Source organism: Chanos chanos, chromosome 9 (assembly GCF_902362185.1).
Source record: "Chanos chanos chromosome 9, fChaCha1.1, whole genome shotgun sequence".
NCBI classification, from domain to species: Eukaryota; Metazoa; Chordata; class Actinopteri; order Gonorynchiformes; family Chanidae; genus Chanos; species Chanos chanos.
Window position 1 is genome coordinate 23,204,497 of NC_044503.1, and position 20,023 is coordinate 23,224,519.

General features: G+C 40.3%; 1 protein-coding gene across 1 annotated transcript; it reads right to left on the reverse strand.

Moving 5' to 3' along the window:
- Positions 1 to 480: 480 nt before the first annotated feature.
- Positions 481 to 17,998, reverse strand: plekho1b (pleckstrin homology domain containing, family O member 1b). The gene is made up of 6 exons (XM_030784995.1): positions 17,950 to 17,998; positions 17,091 to 17,237; positions 4,722 to 4,862; positions 1,753 to 1,857; positions 1,419 to 1,520; positions 481 to 1,194 (listed from the first exon to the last, which is right to left on the reverse strand). Exons 1-6 carry the CDS (start codon positions 17,974 to 17,976, stop codon positions 481 to 483), a joined length of 1,236 nt encoding a protein of 411 aa, XP_030640855.1. The 5' UTR covers positions 17,977 to 17,998.
- Between the last annotated feature and the right edge of the window lie 2,025 nt (positions 17,999 to 20,023).

Below are 20,023 nucleotides of genomic sequence, written 5' to 3' on the forward strand. Positions count from 1 at the left end.
CACACTCACTCCTCACCTCGCTCTATTGGTTCATACTGTGTGAGAGCCAATAAAGCTGGCTACAGCAAAATAAAAGCCCATGTATCCATCAATGCTCAGAGACCTATTGATTCTGCCCTGCCGTTACTCTCAGTGACAAACCAACAAAAAAAAATTAAGAAACAGCAATAAAGGCTGACGCCTGACTCCAAGTGGATTCCAATAAACTTTGCAAATCCATCTCTCTCATTAAAAAAAAAAGAGAATCACACAGCTGATGAAGCAACGTTCAGTTTAGGAGAGAGAGCATTCTGGGAAATCCAGCAAGAAATAATCAACATTTTATGTCACCATCATTAACATGAGGAGAAACATGGGGAAAAAGAAAATGGTCTTATGAGAATGGTGTACATATATTTTGTCTGTTTTTGTTTGTTTGTTTGTTTGTTTGTTTGTTTGTTTTTCACGGAAGGGTTCAACCATGTTTTGAAGTCTCATTTATCACATCATGCTCTTCCTGTGATTGGTCTGCTGAGAGCTCTTAGCTTTCCCGCTCTGCGACGACGTCGCTGTTGGGGGTGACGTAGCGGAGTCCAGCTGTCTGCACAGCGCTCTCAGTTCCTTCACTTCATCAAGAACGTCCCGTGCCTGGGTCCAGGTGGAGACCGCCTCCCCCAGCATCCTCTCCACCTCCGCCCGCTGGGCCTCCAAGCTGGAGTCCTTCCCCGTTGGCGACTCCTTCCCCTGAGACTGCACCTGAGTGAGCAGCTCCTGTGTCCGTTCCAGCTTCATGGTGATGAGCTCCTGCAGTTGACCGATGGGCTGCACGGGCGGAGAAGACAAGCAGTGAGGGATCGGCTGACGTTTGGACCGCATCTCCGAATGCGACAAAATCTCGTCCATCGAGGCGCAGCGGCTCTTCTCCGCCGCCGTCAGCTTCTTGCCGGACTGTGGCGTGTGGGCCTGTCTGCTAGGACAGTCCCAGGAGCTCTCGCTCTTTCGAGGAAGGCTCTGGGACTTCCCGGAGGCCTCGGCCGCCGAAGAGGATTTGGACGTGTTGGTGTTGGAACACTGAGAATCTAAGGTGTGCTGGGACACGGATTTGTTCAGGTCTGCCCTCAGGTTTTCCGAGGTGTCCTGTCCATCAGGCACTGAAGAATCTTCTTCCTGAATGAGGTCAAGGGTCAGCATTCCATCTGAGGTAGATGTCGAGGCCTGAAAATTAAAGTATAATTATGTGAGTAATAATGTCAATTATATCTCAGTTGTGATCGTCAGGAAAGTGCTGTCAGTTTTCAATACTGTGTGAAATTAAAACTGGCATGGAAGTTGGACTGCATGAATATTAGATCATTAGAATGAGATGATCACTCTTTGACCAGCTGTTTGAGATGTTTAATTTAACGACTAATATGTGAAAGGAAAGAAAACAGACTCACCACAGCCATGAGGTGTCCTCGTGTGGGCAGGCGACGTGTGTGGGGTATCTTTGCACGGTCACGCGTCGGATGCGCCAAACAACTATCTTCCTCTACTGTAACCTGGAGAGAGAGAGAGACAGAATGACTGTTAGAGGTGACTACTGGACACCTCACAAAACAAGACACCTACACAAGCTACAGAGGCCTCTTTCAGTCAGACAGCCCCCAGAGAGACCAGTTTGACTGCCTGTAAGGGGGTTCCTAGTGGAGCCCAGGATAACTCCCTGTGAGGAGGTTCCGGGAGCATCCCAGTGGAGTAAGAGTGATTTGGCAGGGAGTGTGTCTCTCTCACCTCATCCAGGATACGGTTCTTTGCCCTGGTGATGGCTCCGTTCAAAGCATTTATCCATGATTCCTTCTCCTCGGGACTGACCGCAAGAAAAATCAGATTTGGGACCTGGAGAATAAGGACATGAGAAGGAGACAGGTGAGACCATACGGAAAAGACAGGGAAAATCTTTAACGTAAAGAATAACGAAGCTTTTTACAACATAGCGGGGGATCTAAACAAATAGCACCTCAGTCGAAATGGACTACAAAGACTAGACGAGCAAATACAGTTCTGAATCCTGGGCAAATGGCCTCAGCTAGCAAGACAGCATGTGTTATGATCTTTGAGCTCCTACAATGTAGAAAACCGATTCCCAATGAGTAGCTGTATCTGTAGCCAGCGAATGAGAGAAACAAAAACACCATTATTAGGAAGTTGCTTGAATGTATGTTTGTTCCTGCTAGTGTGCATTTGTAAGACATAACTAGATGGTTTTTCAGGGATATTTAAGATGCAAATAGTCATCAGTGCTGTATTGTTAAAATTTAAGTAACAGTGACAACAACATGACAAACTCTAACGCATAAGAGCATTTTAAAAAAAAACATTTGATAAAAATGTTGAAAAGAACATTTTGAAAGAAAGAGATGACACTCTCACTGAAATATTCATTTGGTTTTGCTGGATTTCATCAAAGATCAACATTTTCTTTAGTGAAAAAGCTGACACTGGCCATCAAGGCTTACACACAAGCTATAAATGCTTCCCCACGTCCATCGGGGGGGGGGGGGGGGGGGGGGGGGGGGGGGGGGGGGGGCATGTAACCACACTTTAGAGCAAAAGACAACAACAAGCTCTGAAGAGAGATTTTAAAGCAAACAGAATCAGGGCATCAGAGTTCGAATACAAATAAAGCAGGAAACACATAAACAATATCTTCTCGTAAGAATCCCGAGTACAATTCCAAATATTACAGCACTTATACTCCTTCAGCTTACGTGGTTTTCAGAGCGTGGAGAGACCATTCAACGCCTCATGTGTAAGAGATTTTTAAACACGTTCTAATGAAGCTTATGCCTTAAGTACCACTGATCCGTGGAGGAGTGAGTCAGTCTTTGCCTACTCACCAGAGGCCAGTAAGCTGATCTGTTCTCTATAGCATTACTGTATGGTACACACCACAGAGCTGCTACAGAAAGATCCTTACAGCAAAACACTCCAAAACACTCCAAATCACATGTAAACAGGTTTGAAAAAATGTGTCTGATTTCCTCCAAAACCATCAGAGACTGTGACTTAATACGGGGCTTCTGTCGGTGCTGATTACTCTAAGATTCTTATCTCTGTAATGGGCAGGTAGGCTTGTCAGAGTAGCATCAGTTGTATGACAGAGTATCAGTTGGGCACTGAGATATTGGAATAACTAGCTGTCTTAGTGGTGAGAGATGTGTTCTGGTTCCGTTTGTCTCAAAGTGCCCTGGGTGTAATTTGCAGCTCGAGCACTGTTCGAGGCTGTTCAGTAAACTACTCAGACTTAATACTTTTCAAGACTAAAGAAAAAATAAAAACTTGGTAACAATTTACACAGTCTCACCAGCTGGGTCCCTCTCCTCCTACTTGTTTTTCTCTATTTACAGCAACACAGATCCTGACCCAGTTTCTTTTAGTGAAATATTTTTCTGCATACAGGATATTTGTATTTTTTTTCTTTTGTCCTTATTTTATTTAGAAAGAAAGAAAGAAAGAAAGAAAGAAAAGAAAGAATCCATATGAACAGTTAGGCCTGTCAACCTCATTCTTTACTAACAGCACTGTGTTGTCTCGTAACTTGGACCATGACCATGTTTATTACAAAGCCTGGATCCTCCTGGACCTTGCTGAGATTACCTGATCACTTAATACGACGGGACACGGGCCTATTGATGAGACGTAAGGTCAGACATCCTGGCTGCTACGCCAAGTAAGGACGATTCCTCAGATGATGTTTTTGTCACATGAACAGAGGAACAGCTTCTCCTGTCCGCCAGGCAGCGGTGAAAGCCGATTAGCCCAAGCATTCTTACTCAAAGCAGATTTACTCAGGTCAGAGCAGTGGCTCACCTGAGGAGGAGCATTTGCTCTGACCACTCTGCTGTCCCTCTGTCCATTACCAACAGAATCACTGTCCTCACAGTCAGGAACTTTCTCAACCATTTACAATATATTACACCAATCACAGGCAAGAGTGTCCCAGCCGATGGTGGGTTCCAGAGGGATGTAGGGCCTACATGCGGAGTAAAATCAGAGGTGTCTTGTGATGTGGACATTACTGCCTGAAATTTAAAAAAATGTTCCCTTTATCGAAGCCTGTTCTGCTGAATATGCTCAGACTGCTGAGCAGGGTGGTGAGATCAGCTCACGGCATGTCAAAGCTGAGTAATTACTATGGAAATACTGCAGTCACTAATTTCTCACACGGAACAACACAAACACACAGTTCACAGAGAACTAAGGAGCAGCCATACATTGTACATTATGCACACGATAGTGCCCACAGAAATTTACCCAATTCCGCTAAATTCAACGATAAGCAATTATTGGGTGGCGGGAAAAGATTACTTAAATTATTTAACTGGTTTTACCTGAGTGCTGACCTTCTCTCTTTCCTTCTCTCTCCCTCTCCCTCTCCCTCTCTCTCTCTCTCTGTGTTCCAATCTCCACTTACTCACATCACCTCCTCAGAAATAAGTCTAATATAAATTTTAAACATAATTACAGAAAGTGATATTGCTGTTATAATGATATGCACATATTGAGCATTGCATGGAGAGATAAAGCACCCCAAACCTGCCAGCCTACACTGTAACAGTACTGCTTAAAATTACACCCTGCAAAAAAAAAACGATGCAAACAGTTATTTAGATGTACCAAACCACGGTCAGGTCCAGTCAGATGTCTTTATACATAAACATGTCTCTGTGGTCATGTTCTGGTTCTTTGCTGTCTCTCACCGTGTTTCCGGGCTGTCGAGAGCGAAGCAGCGTGAACTTGCTGTGGTTCTTCTTGCTCCGGCTCTTGGCCTTCCGCAATTCCTCGGATCTCTCGTAATCCGTAAGATCCACCACCTCCTGGATTTTCTTCTCATCTTTAACCTGAGGGGAAAAAAAACACAGACCATTTTTACATTGGTTGGTATTATTGTAACTATGAAGTTATTAGTTTGACTGAACACCGTGGTTTCGTTTACAGGCTGTGCCATGGTACAACTTAGCTCATCATTTTTTCACAGCTTTTGTTTAATAAAAAAAGAAAAACATACTAAATATAAAATGTCTATCAACTTAGCAACACACACACACAGTAACACACACCCACACACACACAAAAAAAATTTTGTCTCCTTTCCAGACTTTAGCCACAAGCAGCCAAGGTCACAGGCTGAGTCAGTGAGAGGGCCTCAGGGTGCCACAGAGGGCCTTGGAAAGTGAAGTATGTGCAGGACATGACTGTATCAACAGAGTGCCCACTGTTCCAAACACACTGAGATGGCAACAAGCAGACAATCATACCATCTCCAACTCTGTGTGTGTGTGTGTGTGTGTGTGTGTGTGTGTGTGTGTGTGTGTGTGTGTGTGTGCAGAGGACAGCACTGAAACAATGTGTTCACAGTCCTGACTGGAACAGTGTGAATCACTGGAGCCATCTGTTTTACGTCACAGACAGACACTGAGACATGTCCGACTATGTTCATTGTCTTGGCTCAGTGTGAGTAGAGCAGCACAAAGTCTGACTGGCCACATGTAAAATACGGAAAATTGATTAAGTCAAAACATGTTGACTTAAAAGTCATGGTTAGTGTTCAAAAAGCTATGTAAAACCAACAAACAAATCAGTATTTGTGTTTTTGTCTTTAAATCAGAGTTTCACCCCACCACTTCATCATACTTCAGGGAAACTTGAGCACTTGCAACACAAAAGATGTGAAGGTCTAAATTTGGCATGGGATATGAAGAGGACCTCATAGGGACCTTTTCCGTTGCGCAGTGAGAGGGAAATAAATATTTAATGAGGCCACAATAGATCATTAAGCTTTAAGCAGGGACATCCCGTTTCCTGGAAACATCTCCAGACTTCGATTAGCTATAGCCAATACCACTGCACAAAGAGGACAGAACGCATCTATCAATTATTTACACCACATAATGAAGATAGATAGATAGACAGATAGATAGATAGATAGATAGATAGATAGATAGATAGATAGATAGATAGATAGATAGATAGATAGATAGATAGATAGAATGGCAGGCAGACAGAGTGACTAATTGACTGATTGATGGATGGATGGATGGATCAGTGAAGTTTCAGTCCACACTACTGAAGTATGCCTTTGGAATAAACTGTCTCTGGAATGGAAATAATAGCTAGATATATAAATAAATAAGCAGATTCAAACACCATCCTAGGTACAAACAAAAGAGAACCAAAAGAACATTACTTTCAAAAGGAAACAAACACACTTCTTTCACTTAAGAGTTTTCAGATTTTCTTCCCATCCGTATCAAAAAGGAAGACTTGTAAAAGAGAACTGACTACTTTCTACCGAGAAGTTTCAAGTTTCTTTTTAAATGCATATGAATTAGTCATATTATGAATTCAGTGGGGGGTTTTTTTCTGGAATCATTTTCTGTTTGAACTTCATCCTCATTTTGCTGTCCTGTGCTCCACTGACATACAATACAAGACTGAACATGATAAATAAGGAGAACTTAGACAAGGCCTGAAAAATGAAAATGAAAAACAGAGACAAACCAAACTTTGGGAGGAACAGACTCAAAAGAAGAAGTGGAATAAATTTCAAGTGTTCCTTTGCATAACCAAATAAATGCAAACCAGAATTGGTGGCCATTCGTGTTTGCGTTCATTGCAAATAAGTCGAACAGCTAAGTAACCAGCTAGGGCTAATGTTTTATGTGCATTGCCAACTGTCTGTCATCTCTGGTCTTTTGAAACTTAACAGATAGAGGTTCAGAAATCTTTATTTTTTTTCTATCTCCCAATTTAAAAAGCCTTAATAACTGTGATCAAAGGAGTATGTCCATTGTCCTGGACCCACTGGCTCTTTTTTCCACACTATGATTTGCATCCCATTGTCTCAAAGGATTAAGTAAACTCTCCTTTGACTGCATTCAACCACGCCACTATAACACAAACCTTCTATTGAAACTCCATCTCAGTCATTCACTGAATGGCCTGTAAAAAGGCCTGTAAAAACATCCGTTGCTGCTCAGGCAAATGAAAAGCAACATGAACCGTACATTGACCGGGAAGACAGGTCAGTATCTTGTCTTTGGTGCCCTCGCTGCAAATTAGGAATGTGCTTTTCAAGCCTTTCTCATTAAAGATTCAAGACAGGCCCTTTAAGGATCAATGCATGTGAGGAAGAACGATCAAAATGGCAATGGTGTATTGAAGAAAGGTGAAACTGAAGCTCCAGAAATAGCCCAGGAGACAGCCGGCAACCCTCACACCCTGTTCCCGAATTCCCTCTCTGAGCCCTGCGCGGCCCTTCTTCTCACCACGCTCGTGACAGGAGGAACAGGTGAACATAGAATATGGAAGAACAGGGAGGAGGAAGGAGAAGGAGGAGGAGGAGGAGGTGGTGGCAGAGGAGGGCAAACTGCTCTGCCTGTTCAGCAAAAATCTTAAGTTCAGACACCCACTCCACAAATATATTTTTTTTACCATAAACGGTGGAACCAGAGAAACCCGCCACATAAATACGGAATGAGAGACTAAATAGCACTTCCTCACAGAGAATATGACTTCCCCAAACAGATTTTTTTGCCTATTTCCTTGCTTCTGCTTTCCTGTCAGCTTCTGCCTTCTTTACTTAGAAACATACAAACACTTCTTCTTCACACTCAGAGATGTTAAAGCAACAATGCTACATAGGGAAAAACACAAATGAGCTTTTTTAAATATTCTGTACTGGGCTTTTTTTTTGTAGGTGTCAGTCAATGTTCATGAATGCTTTAAAACAGTTATTTGACTACATATAAAGTACACTTATGTGTGAATTCTCTCTGGTATATTCTATGACATGAGAGGGACCACATTGGTGTTCATAGCAGCGCAGGATCTGAATGAAGCCATTAGAAAGGAATTCGGTCTCCATTCACATTTGTTTCACTTTTCATTTTGTGGCTGACAGCACTTGCTGTGTGTGTAAGAGGTTATACTTTACACTCAGAGAATCTATTGATGAGTTTATTTCTTCGTCCTAATATCAGGCTTTGATTCACTGTTGTATTCTTACATTTTGTTTAAATTACATGATTAATTTCGCCCAAAAAAATCCCTGGGTTTCAAAGTCAGTGTGGAATTAGTGTTGCGAAAGTGAAAGTCTTGCGCAATTTCCTTGCAAGTTCTCATGTAACCACGTAACAACAACAAGATTAAAGTCAACACAGTAATCTAATAAAAACTGGAGGAACCTTTTTACTATGAAAAAAAAAAGAAAGAAAGAAAAAGAAACAAAAGAAAATCAAAGAGAAATGTAAATTTAGAATAATTTCGAATAAAACTGCAAGATACAATTCACTGAAAACATGAAACTCAGCTTCGATATTTAATTTGAGTACGAGTGAGCGACAAAAGCGTTGCTTCGATTCACGGTTTGTGGACTTATTCTAATTTTCTTGCCCTTACAGTGGATCACTGGGAAACGCGCAGACAGCAGCTGACAAGAGCACTACACATGAACTCTGTTCATGAGGCTTTGTGAAAGACTTAGACCAGTAGCAAGCATAAGCTACTGAACCATTCTGCCAGTTAAATCACTGGAGGAATCTGCTGACGCAGTGAACTGTAAGTCTGAGAGAGTTATGACAACAGAGAACTCAGAATGTTTTAAAGACCCCCGCCGGTATCTTTCATTCACTGAAAACCGCAGAGTGGAAACACGTAAAACTATCTGGGAACTGTTTTTCAATTTACATTCACTGACAACACCAACTGACAACACCAACGTGGAACAAAAAGGGAACGAAACTACTGTGCTAAAACGATCAAATCATTAAACTGCTGTGCCGACAGAGATGTTTATTTTTGAGCCAACTTCAATCCACAAAAGTGTATGTCTTTTACTTACACTTTGCCTCTCACTGAGTGAAACAAGTTGTCTTCTACCATCCAATTTCAGTGTTAGAACAACAGTGTTTCCTGTAAACTCAGCATATATTACATGCCCAGAGAGGCCAAAATCCAGTCTTGTTGGACCAAAGTCCAGCTGCTTTTTTGTCAACTGACCACATATGGCCTCTGATTGGCTGGAGTATGCACACACCTGTTTCCAGGTAAAAGTCTAAACAAGAGCTTAAAACAAAAAGCAACATGACTTTGACCTTCCAGGACTTGATGTGGACACCTTTGTCATATGCAAACGATCTATGCAAAAATGGAGAGTAGTAACCGATTTCTACAACAGCCTGGGACAGAGTTGTTGTTGTGTGCACTGTTGTTAACAGCTTACTGCTTAGGACAAGTTTTCCCTTGCCTTTCTGAAGCTCTCTCAGTTTCCCCTCTGGTATATACTGAATGGTTTCGCCTGGAGTGATGATTTGAAACCAAACTAAAGATGAACAAACAGAAATAAAAAAATGTATTATGCCCTGAACTGGACATGAGTGTGTCAAATCTGGAAACATATTTCACATTTACAACATTTTTGTAATAAAAACGGTTCTGGAAACAAATTTCAATTTTATGGTTACGATCTTCCCCACAATATTTCCTCATGTTAGAAATCATCGAAATCTGACACATAATCAATATTTCTGATCGATTTTAATATGCAGTTACCCTGACTTTTTTCTTTTGGGAATATTTAAATGATAAATGTGTCCTTTACTAAGAATAACTGAAATAAAAGTTTATACACACATTTCCTATAATAAAATATCAGCTTGAACATGAATATTCTGACAACTTGTTTCACAAAGGATGTTTTTGAGTTGTTCTAATGCCTTAATCAGAACAGTCTATGCAAATAAAGTGGCGTATGCAGGAAAATGCAAAGAGGAGAGAAATTTGTTTCTCATTTCAGTCCCTTTACTCATTCTGCATCCATACAAGAAACATTATTACTATTATTAGTATTATTGCTGTTGTTTTTGTTGTTGTTGTTGTTATTATTGTTGTTGTTATTTTACCTCTGCTATTCTGCCTGGCTTGGTTTTAAATTGGGATAATGCTCCTAAGCTTTCTAAAGCGTTTGAATGGCACGACTTTGGGATCACCTGACCCACACCACTGTATTCATACAGCAGCTCTTTTATTTATGGGCTGAGCTCAGTGAGAGTGGGGCGAGAGTCCTCCAGACAGGCAAACACGCTCAGCTCTCTTTAATGGGCCAAAGCAACCTGCAATAAATCAACCTGAGACTGAGTCAAAGCAGACACATTGTACAGGGGCCAGAGGAGTGAAATACATCAGCCACAATTAACATATTTCCTCTTTTATATTCTATGAAAAATCACCCTCAGCATGCCAGCTATGTTTGTATAAAAATAGATAAATAAATAACCACACACCCACAAACAGGAGCTATTCGTGTGGCATTTTGTAAAGGTTTGATTAGTCACTAACATCACTTGAGGGAAAACACGAACACGTACAAAGACTGAAAAGTGAAGCGTGCTCCGTCAAAAAGACACGTTGGCCGCAATGAGACATTCATGCAGTTATAAAAACCACCGACATGTCAACTCAGCAAAACGGTTATAGAAAGGTTTTTAAACATTTCCCAAACACATTGTCAAAAGACAGCTTCCAGACATCGTAAAAGTAATGGCCACCAAGCAAAAGATGCACCACAAGCGCTAAAACAGCAATTCAAAACGCAAGTCTTTCAAACTTTGACGTCAAGATTTAAGACTTAAGACTTTGAATTCCAGCGTAGTGTGAAGGATGCAATACTGAGCACCAAAAACATCAACAGATGCCAATTAAAAATGATTAACAAGTGAAAGCCTATCTGGAATCACAAGAGTGTTTCTGTATATCATTTGGAACTGGACTACCTTCCGGTGTAGGTCTTATTTGAAATTTGGCATTTGATCCCCATATCCCTATACACAATTCATTATCCTTGACTTGTTTTATAATATGAATTATTCAATGCTAATCTGAAATGCTGTCCGTGTCTTTCTTTTAGGATCAGCGTCAGATCCTGATTATAAATCATTTCTTGGTTTTCAGTGTCAGATGGCAGGTCTACCAGGCAAAGAAAGTTTGTAACTGTTTCCTTTCAGATACTCGTTCTCAGATAAAAACAGAGGAGGTGCCAAGATTAGCCTTAAAATGGAAAACCTCGATGGTTTACGTTTTGACAGAGTTAGCATGCCCTGGTGTATGCGTATTCAGTTTTCACTGATCGCTAGCTGCCAAAGCCAGATGCAAAACGGCGCTACACACAGAACACTGTAACATGTTGTAGATGGGATTAGTGATAAGATTACTGAATGCAGCTAGAGTGAAACAAAGTGAAATTTGTACTTTTGTAATGACAAAAACACAATGAAAAAAAATCTTCTAATGAATTGTAATTAAGAATTTCTTCAACAGATTGATTTTTTTTCTTAATTTGATCTGGTTGCATTTGAATCACCGTTCTCTAAACATATACTTTCTGCTCACAAACCTTAAAACACATAGCTGTCAAGTCATGTAGTTCATTTCAGAAACTCTTCTGGTGTCAGAAGCTCGATTAAACATACTTAAAAAAGTGATACCAAAGGAAGGAGCATAAAATCCACCACAGACATTTGACTTCCTCTTCCTCTGTGTGTCATGGTTTATGGTTTAAATAGAAAACCATACCGCACACATTATCAAGCCAAAACAGACAGACAAAATTGTTTGTTTGGTTTTTTTTCTCCGCTTGTGAACACCTTTGAAACACGTAAATGTGCACGTTCAGAGGGACTTTCCATAGAACAAAACTGAAAACTATGCTTTATATTTCCCTGAATAACTAACTATGACCTAATTCTAATGTCTTCAACATCTCAGGTGACAAATGACAATGTAAAGGCTTAATGCACAGTGTACAGTCTATTTTCCATTCAAATACACTGGAACACAGCTCAGCTACTCTCGTCCTCTTTAAGGTTCTCTCTCTTCTCCGTTCTTTCTCTTCTCTTCTCTCACCCAGGGCATATCAGTGATACAGCAGTAAATTACACAGTGTCACATCACTGTTGTCATGGGTTTGAATGTCAGCATTTCTACCAGCTGGGTCAGGGGTTGTGAGAAAGAAAAGTGGCCATGCAAGGGTCAGCCCAGACAGCTGTATACCTGAAACACTCACAACTTTCGATTTAAAATTCTGTAAAATACTGAATATCTAGTTCCCAAATAAAGACAAATCCTATATTTGTTGTGTACACTATGTCCTGTATGCATGTTTAATTCGGTGAATTGACAATATACTGTGGTAATTTTATGATGTCAGGCGTTCCATAACGATCTTTTATGTCACGGAGTCTGGACTGTGAGTGAATAACAACAAACAACATTGTTGTGGTTACGCACAGACTCCAACCTCAGCCCAAAGCAACATACTTTTGCGTCGAGGCAGAATTCACATTTCTGACAACCCCAAAGTGACCGTGTTGCTAAGCTTGCTAGCGCTTTAGAGAAAACTGGAGCGTAGCCGTGGCCGCTTTCCCTCTCAAATTAATAGAAGGTCATCCGTAACAAGGTGGTAATGTGGTCACCGAGGTCAAACATAGGCCAGCGCACTTTTATTTTCTGTTCCTTTTTTCAATTTGTAATTACCTTCTTCTAACAATGCTGGTAGCTTTACCTTATTTGGACACAGAGAACGGTTCCCTCAAACACACAGACTTAGTGTTTGGGCTACGGTAGTTATCAGTGACACACTTTTTTTTTCTGTCTTAACCTGGCAAGTGAGTCTATTTGGCACACGCCACTGAACCCAAAGCCAAGAGGAACCTAAACAACGCCCTCCAAGTCTTTCACCCTCATGCCTAACGTTTCTCGCTCATAAGCCTAACTGAAGATTACAATGTTTAAAATTGGACCATATCTAAACTTGTCAGTTGAGGTGGATATAATAAGGGTCAAATTTTAAGGCTGTGATATGTTTCAGTTGAAAATATCACTTGCTATAAAAAATCACATCGCTATACTACAGGGACATCAAAAGATGGTTAAAAAAAAGATAAGTAATTAAAAAATCAGTGCAAGGGTTATGTTAAATATACATTTTGATATAATATAATAATATATTATTATTATAAATAATAGATAATATAATAATGTATAATATTTTAATTTTCAAAAGTCACATTTGAGATTAATCATTGCATACCCTTTGCCAACCTTACCACTGACTTGCTCCATTCAACGTCTACTCAACAAAACTGAATCGATTTTGAAAGTGTCTCTGAATATACAACAATTTTGATCCAGACTTTTTTGTCTCCCCACATCTCCTGAGACCAACATGACTGGACTCTACAATGGAGTGTGCATTATAATGCAATACTAACACTATAGTAACGTTATAGATCGAACAACTGACTGAACTTCAGCTCTGAGCTGTGTGTTTTCTTCATTTAGTCTCTGGCTCAGACATTAGGAGAGAGTTTAACCAGAACTTCTGAAGAAACGATGTTCACACCATACTCTCGTTTTGCCTTGAGAGAGCCATTACAAAAACACAAAAAAAAAACCCAGCAACAATAAAGATGAAGCAATGCCATCTTTGGAAAGAGTTTGGGGTTTTGTAAGTTCTTTATTAACATCTTAGCAGAACTAACTGACACTGTCACAGACAAACAAAGTCTTTGAAGGGACATTCGGTCCAGACAGGCAACTTCATCTGCCTGCAGGGTGCTAATCAAGCTTTTAGAAGTGATCAATAGTTTGATAAACAAGCTCTCCCGGGCTGACTGTGTGCTTGAGGGGCACGTAAACAGTGCTGTGATAGACTTAAAGTGGCGGTAACTGTTTAAAATATGTGTTTGAAACATTTTCTCTTGCTGTGTTATTTCTGAAAGTGGGAAGAGCGCATACTTGTAAAGAAGAACCAGTGACATTCTGTGATGACCACTAAACCTCCCACACACATGACAAAAAAAGAAAAAGAAAAAGAAAGCAATGGGAACCACATTTCATGACAACCTCCATGCAGCCTGAGATCAAAACTTCAGCTGCTGGTGCACAAAGAACCAAGCTACAGACTCATCCATTTCTTTTCTCTTTTTTTGTGTGAATCTCACTCTTTTACATATGAGGGCCATGTGAAAAGAGAACTGGCCCATTCTGATGACCCTGCAGTGTGGGGCAGGTTTCATTAAGAGGCACTCAGAGTGACACAGCGATTGGGAGTGAGAGAGAGAGAGAGGAGGGTGACGGTGTCAGGCGGCAAAAACTCATCAAAGTGAAACGCTACCTCTCCCACAGGTCCACACACACACATACACACACACACTCCCTACAGCTGTCCCCGGGCAGAGGAGAGCTGCTCAGATCACCCGGAAACCTGAGCCCTCCTGTCAAGACACACACACCACACCACAGTGTACACTGCAGAGAGAGCTCCAGAGAGAAAGAGAGAGAGAGAGAGAAAGGAAGAGGGAGAGAGAGAGCTTTCTTTTGTTTACTACAGCGTTTAACCGTCGACCAGAGCTCTGAGTCATGATCGGCTAAGCCTTGTCATTTATGAATGCAAAGTTTCATTTCATTGTGTATATCCGCAAAAAGGAATGGTACAAAAGGCTATATCAATCAACATCGACATCAGTCAACAATCCTCATTCTAACCTCATATCTGTTGTCTAGATACATGTAAGGACACAGCCAACATTTTCCATCATCTCTAAACTGAAGAACAATGCTGAAAGTCCATAAAACCACATTATCAGGATCTCTACCAAAAACCTTGTTGTAAATGGAAGATGAAATTATCAGTAAAGCAACTAAACATGAATGTGAGAGGGACATTGTATGATAAAAAAAAACACACATTAACTATCATGTATCACTGTCAACATTCAAACAGACAGATGACACACTAAACCTGCTGAAGTAGATGAACACTGATTGAGAACACTGGGCCGGGACAGCTGGCAAGAAACTCAAGTCTGGCTAAGGGTCAGTTCTCTGTGCAACTGCACACTGAGGTCCATATGCCATCTCTGTGTGTGTGTGTGTGTGTGTGTCATTTTCAAAGTGCCTCCTGACTGACCGACAATGATTCACTCTCATCCCCTCTTTCTGTTTTAAAAAATAGAACAAAGTATTTGCTGAGTAATGATCCATTTGCGGTATTCATTTCTGATGAGTGCATTTTAAGGGGTTACAGACAAAAACACAAAGCAGAAGTAAAGAGTATCCTCCACAAAGCTGTTGCTCAGGATGAGGAAATGTGACGGATGCCATCCTAGGCAGTGCTGTTTTTTTCTTTATGGCGTGTCGTTTTTTACTAAGAGACTTTCATAGACAGATTGAGAGGTGTTTGGCTACTTCTTAACCAGCAGTCTCTGTATTAGCTTCATCTTAATCTGGCAGATTATTAAAAGAGTTCCACAGAAACATAGTCACAAATTACAGGATGGACTCTTACTTTCACCCCGTGGCAACTCCCAAGGCTGATGAGAGTCACAACAGTCTAGACAAGATGCATGCGTGTCCATTAATCTCCAGATTCATTTCACAATTTACAGTCAGTCACAAGCCCAGGGCTGACTTTTGACAATACACCGTCTGCTCCTCCTCTTATTGTAGTTTCATCAGGATGGTACAGTCCATTAGTCACTTAGTCAGTTTACTTGTTATTCGAATAGGTAGCTGGCTGAGTAGGTAGTTAGTAAATTAGCAAGTTGGCTACATAGTAATATAGTAGTTAACTGAAATTAACCAGAGTTAAACTTAGTTAAATAGAGTCATGTGTCAGTCACAGGAATTTGGTATAATCTGATAGAACCTATTACACAGGAACAACAACTATACAATGGAGTTTCTGAAGAATGTAATGTGTTATAACAATAAGGTTCATAAAGTGATATGGTGATGCAGTTCACTGTTACACCTGTCACTCAGTGACCTGAATACAAACATGTGTCTGTACTGTCTGTCTTTAGCCTATTAGATGAACTTGGTTCAAACACGGCTTTAAAATGGACAGGGCTGGGGGGTTTTCAGACACCTGACCGATGACTAAGACTTGTGAACGAAAAACAAAAACTCCCTCCACACACTGACCTGCCATGACACTGATAAAAAAAAAATGCAGGCAGACACACACACGCCCACACACACACACACACACAAAAAAAAAGAAAAAAGAAATTCAGTGTAGCCTGACAGAATCCATAAATTATGCTCTCCCTCTGTCGAGTCATGTAGGCAGAGTAAGGCACTAGTGCTGAGAGAGACCAGTTAAAAAATAAATAAATAAAATTTTAAAAAGCCCTTCGGGATACCAGGCAATGCAGAGGAGATGGTAAGCATTCTAAAGTGAAGTCACACAGCTCCACAGCTAATCAGATCACTGTCTATCCAGAGTTAGCCCTACAAGGTCAATCAGGCTGAAACTTGGAGGTTGTCTGGAGAGCAGGGACTCTCCCTCAATAAAACACTTTCAAAATGTCAGCGGACATTAGACTTCAGCGGAGTGGACGACGTGAGCTTAACTAGACACAGTGTATGTATCCAAAAAAAAAAAAAAAACACTATATTGCTTTCATTAACCATTTTAATGTATGTTTTCTGCACAAAATGTATTAAAATGTTATTTCTATAAACATAATCTATAAAATATAGATTATGAAAGGCTACCCTTGGACCTGCATAAAAGTTTTTATCACAATCTCAGTTTTGATACTTAATTACAGCTCATGTTTATTGACTTCAGTAATAAATATAATATATGAAATGACTATAATGCCATATCTATGACACAGTGCAGGGGGTCCATCATCATAAGATAGCAAAAAATCATCATCTTGGCATAACTGCCTCTTTCTAGATACTGTCAGCAGTCCTTATTCAAATGTCCTTTCAATATTCATTTTGATAAGATATATATGTCTACTCTCTCCCAGACTCTCAATCTTTCCCTGTACTCTCTCTCTCTCTCTCTCTCTCTGTTTGTATTCCAGTCAATAAAATTGATAAACCCACATGCCTTATGCAGAATTCATGTGAACTAAAATTCTGTGCTACGTGACTGTTTAACATGCACACCCACATATTATTTCAAGACAACTTTACTGTTACCGTTAGATTATTGAAAATGTTGATACAGCAAAAGAGAGGAAGAAAAAAACTAGTCGCCTTCAACTCACCTCTTTTTCGGAGATGTACAGTTGGTCCCCTTTGAGCACTACAAATCTGTTCTTCCAGATTTCCCTGAACATCCCTTTGCCACAAAACTTACGAATCCAGCCAATTTTGTCTGGCTGCGTGGAGTGCTGGTTCGCATCCTGCGTGCTCTGCATTTTGGGAATGATAAATAGTTAGCGGTTAGGCATATAATTGCAACAGTGCCCTCATTGAGATTCAAAAGAGTACTACTACTAGAACTAAGGATAGGGGGAAGACTTCTGTGAGAGCTACTCATGCTCTGTCATTTTCTTTGTCATGTAGATTGTGTCACATTCCTGGCGCACACTATGCACCGCTTTTCGTCAGCGCTTGTTTTTTTTTTTTTGGTTTTTTTTTTCCTTTTCTGTTACGTCTCAGAGCAGGGGCTACTCCAAAGTGTATGTTGTCGAAACAATGTTAAGTGAAAAATGTGAAAACGAACGTAAACTTTACTGATCGCCACTGTAGATTTTTAAGAGCATTTTAAATGATTTCTGGACGCCAGGATGCACGGGGTACAATTTAGAGGTAAAAAAGCAGAATCTGCTGTTGGCCAAATTTTCTTTCACTGTGACAAGAGCTAACTGATACAATTATTCAGGAGCCTAGCTGAGAAGAAAGAACGACAATAACCAAGGTGCGTCTTCGTTAACAAATCATATTGTTGGATACAAGTGATAGCACATGCAACCCTGCTAAGCGGTATGCACTAACGGCGTACGAAAACCGAAAAAGCGGTTACTGACACATTGTCTGAGACATGTTGCTTTTCAGTACATACGGATACTTGTTTGTGGATCGCCACACCAATAATAGAACATAGCCGAATCGATAACATACCCGTTTTGCAGAGTTGTTCTTCTTCATTGTGAAGGAATTATGGGCTATTTGTTTAACCCCGACTTCGACCTGCTTCGTTGTTCTTGCTTTCGAATACAGAAATCCAGTTTACAAGAAACAATGTACTCCTCGAAAACTACACTGTAGGTTTCACTGTCTCTATACGTTGCCACCTCCAACCGTATCCTCTCGTGCTTCTTTCGCCCACAATGCTTTTCAGATCCTAAACTGTCATGATCCAAACGCCTTTTTTATCGCTGAAACAGTAAGATCGGACGGAAGTGGTGATTTCTGGTTACATGAGTGAGTCAGTGTGCCATCGCAACTCCGGCTATGAGCGTCCTCTTCATGCCCTCGTTCCGAAGACTTCTATTGAACTGGAGAACTTAGAAATGTGAGCCCCCGCTTTGTCACCCGACAGCTCCACCTATGGACTCGCCGACGTTGGATGATGTCATTCGTAGCATCCACAAAGCATCCTGAGATCGCTAGGAACAGAGGCACAATTATCTCACGCTCATTTGAATATGAAATAAGGCCTTTTTTCATTTACTTTGAAGCAACATTTGAAATTGCCATCGTATTAACAGGGGTTATCCCACAAATCAAAGCACTCCCATAACCACAGATTTTTGTGTAATATTATCACTTAGTTACATGTTCGCAGAGAGTAGGAATATTGCAATTTGTCGTTTCCTGAATTAAAATGCATCTCCAGTCTAATTTTCTTTACTGCAAAAAGAATTGTCTCGTGGGGCAGCGTCATAAGCAACTGAATTATAAATAGCCCTTTCATTAAAACAACACTCTAGCGACGTTTCAACGTTTCTGAGTCACACTTGACGCCAGCCATATTCTTAGGTAACATTGATTGAGAGATCATTTTAAAATCCGTTTCTTAAATAAAGAACAGACATTTTTAATTCTGCCTCTTACTACTTTGAGTGAATTTTGATTACACAAACTAATATTTTGGCATTCTGGCGAGTGTGCACACTGTGCAACAAGATGGGCGACGAGCACTTGAGAAATATTGGAAAGCCTTGTAAAACCTGAGGATTTTACTCGCTTTTGTTGATGGTTGTTATTGAGGGAGATTAGTGCCAGGTCTAGGAGAGGAGGGGTCTTAAGAGGCTAACACTGATTGGCTGAGACTATGAGTGGAACTCTTGAATTTGCAAATCTCTAAGTGAGCACAGAGGTCAACTCTGAATCAGTGTGTGAATGTGAAGTCTAGAATACCGCTTTCTCGTGTGTCCACGTGTGCCTTTAATATAACCTAACAGTAAGCCAATAGATAAACACACAGCAGGGTGCAGGTGGTCAAAAGCTTTGAAGCATAGATATTATGCTTTGCTTCCTTTTACAACTACAGTTTTGAAGTGTTTTTTTGTTTTGTTTTGTTTTTTCAATTTGCAGTGCTTTTCTCACAACAGAAGGAAACAAACAAACAATACATACATACATACATACATACATACACTAGCAAACATTAATGAAAACACACAGAAAAGAATTATCAATTGAGGATTATAGTTGGTCCTGAATTAAACTGCATTGCACTAAACTGTTGTCACTTTAAAACATATCTTGGTCTTAACCAAGTCTTAACCTCTGGTAATCAGACTCCAAAAATTATAAACAGAGCAAATATATATTTACATAAACAAATATATCTTTTACCATAAATATATTTTAACATAAAATATATTTATTGGGTCTGCACCCTTAATATATACATATATATATATACACACACACACACACATATATATATGTGTGTGTGTGTGTGTGTGTGTGTGTGTTACTACAAAACACAAACACACAATAAACAGAAAGAACAAAAAAGAGGAAAAAACTATAAAATGATAAACTATGAAAAAGAAAGCAGAGCTCTTTATCAAAAGCTTAAAAACAAGAGCATTGAGATGCGTATTTATATCTTCTTTCCATTTAATTTTGACAAGCAGGCTGCCCCATAGTTCTTAAGGTGCATCATCAGGAAAGTAGCAACAGTGGCATGACACCTCTTAATCTATCCCAGTAGCCACAGCTACGTGACACTGTCCCAGTG

Coding starts and splice junctions, on each gene's coding strand:
- plekho1b (XM_030784995.1), bottom strand. CDS start 17,976: ATGAAGAAGAACAACTCTGCAAAACGG. Junction 1,858..4,721: donor CTCGACAGCCCGGAAACACG/GTGAGAGACAGC, acceptor CTTATTCTCCAG/GTCCCAAATCTGATTTTTCT. Junction 1,521..1,752: donor AGAACCGTATCCTGGATGAG/GTGAGAGAGACA, acceptor CTCTCTCTCCAG/GTTACAGTAGAGGAAGATAG.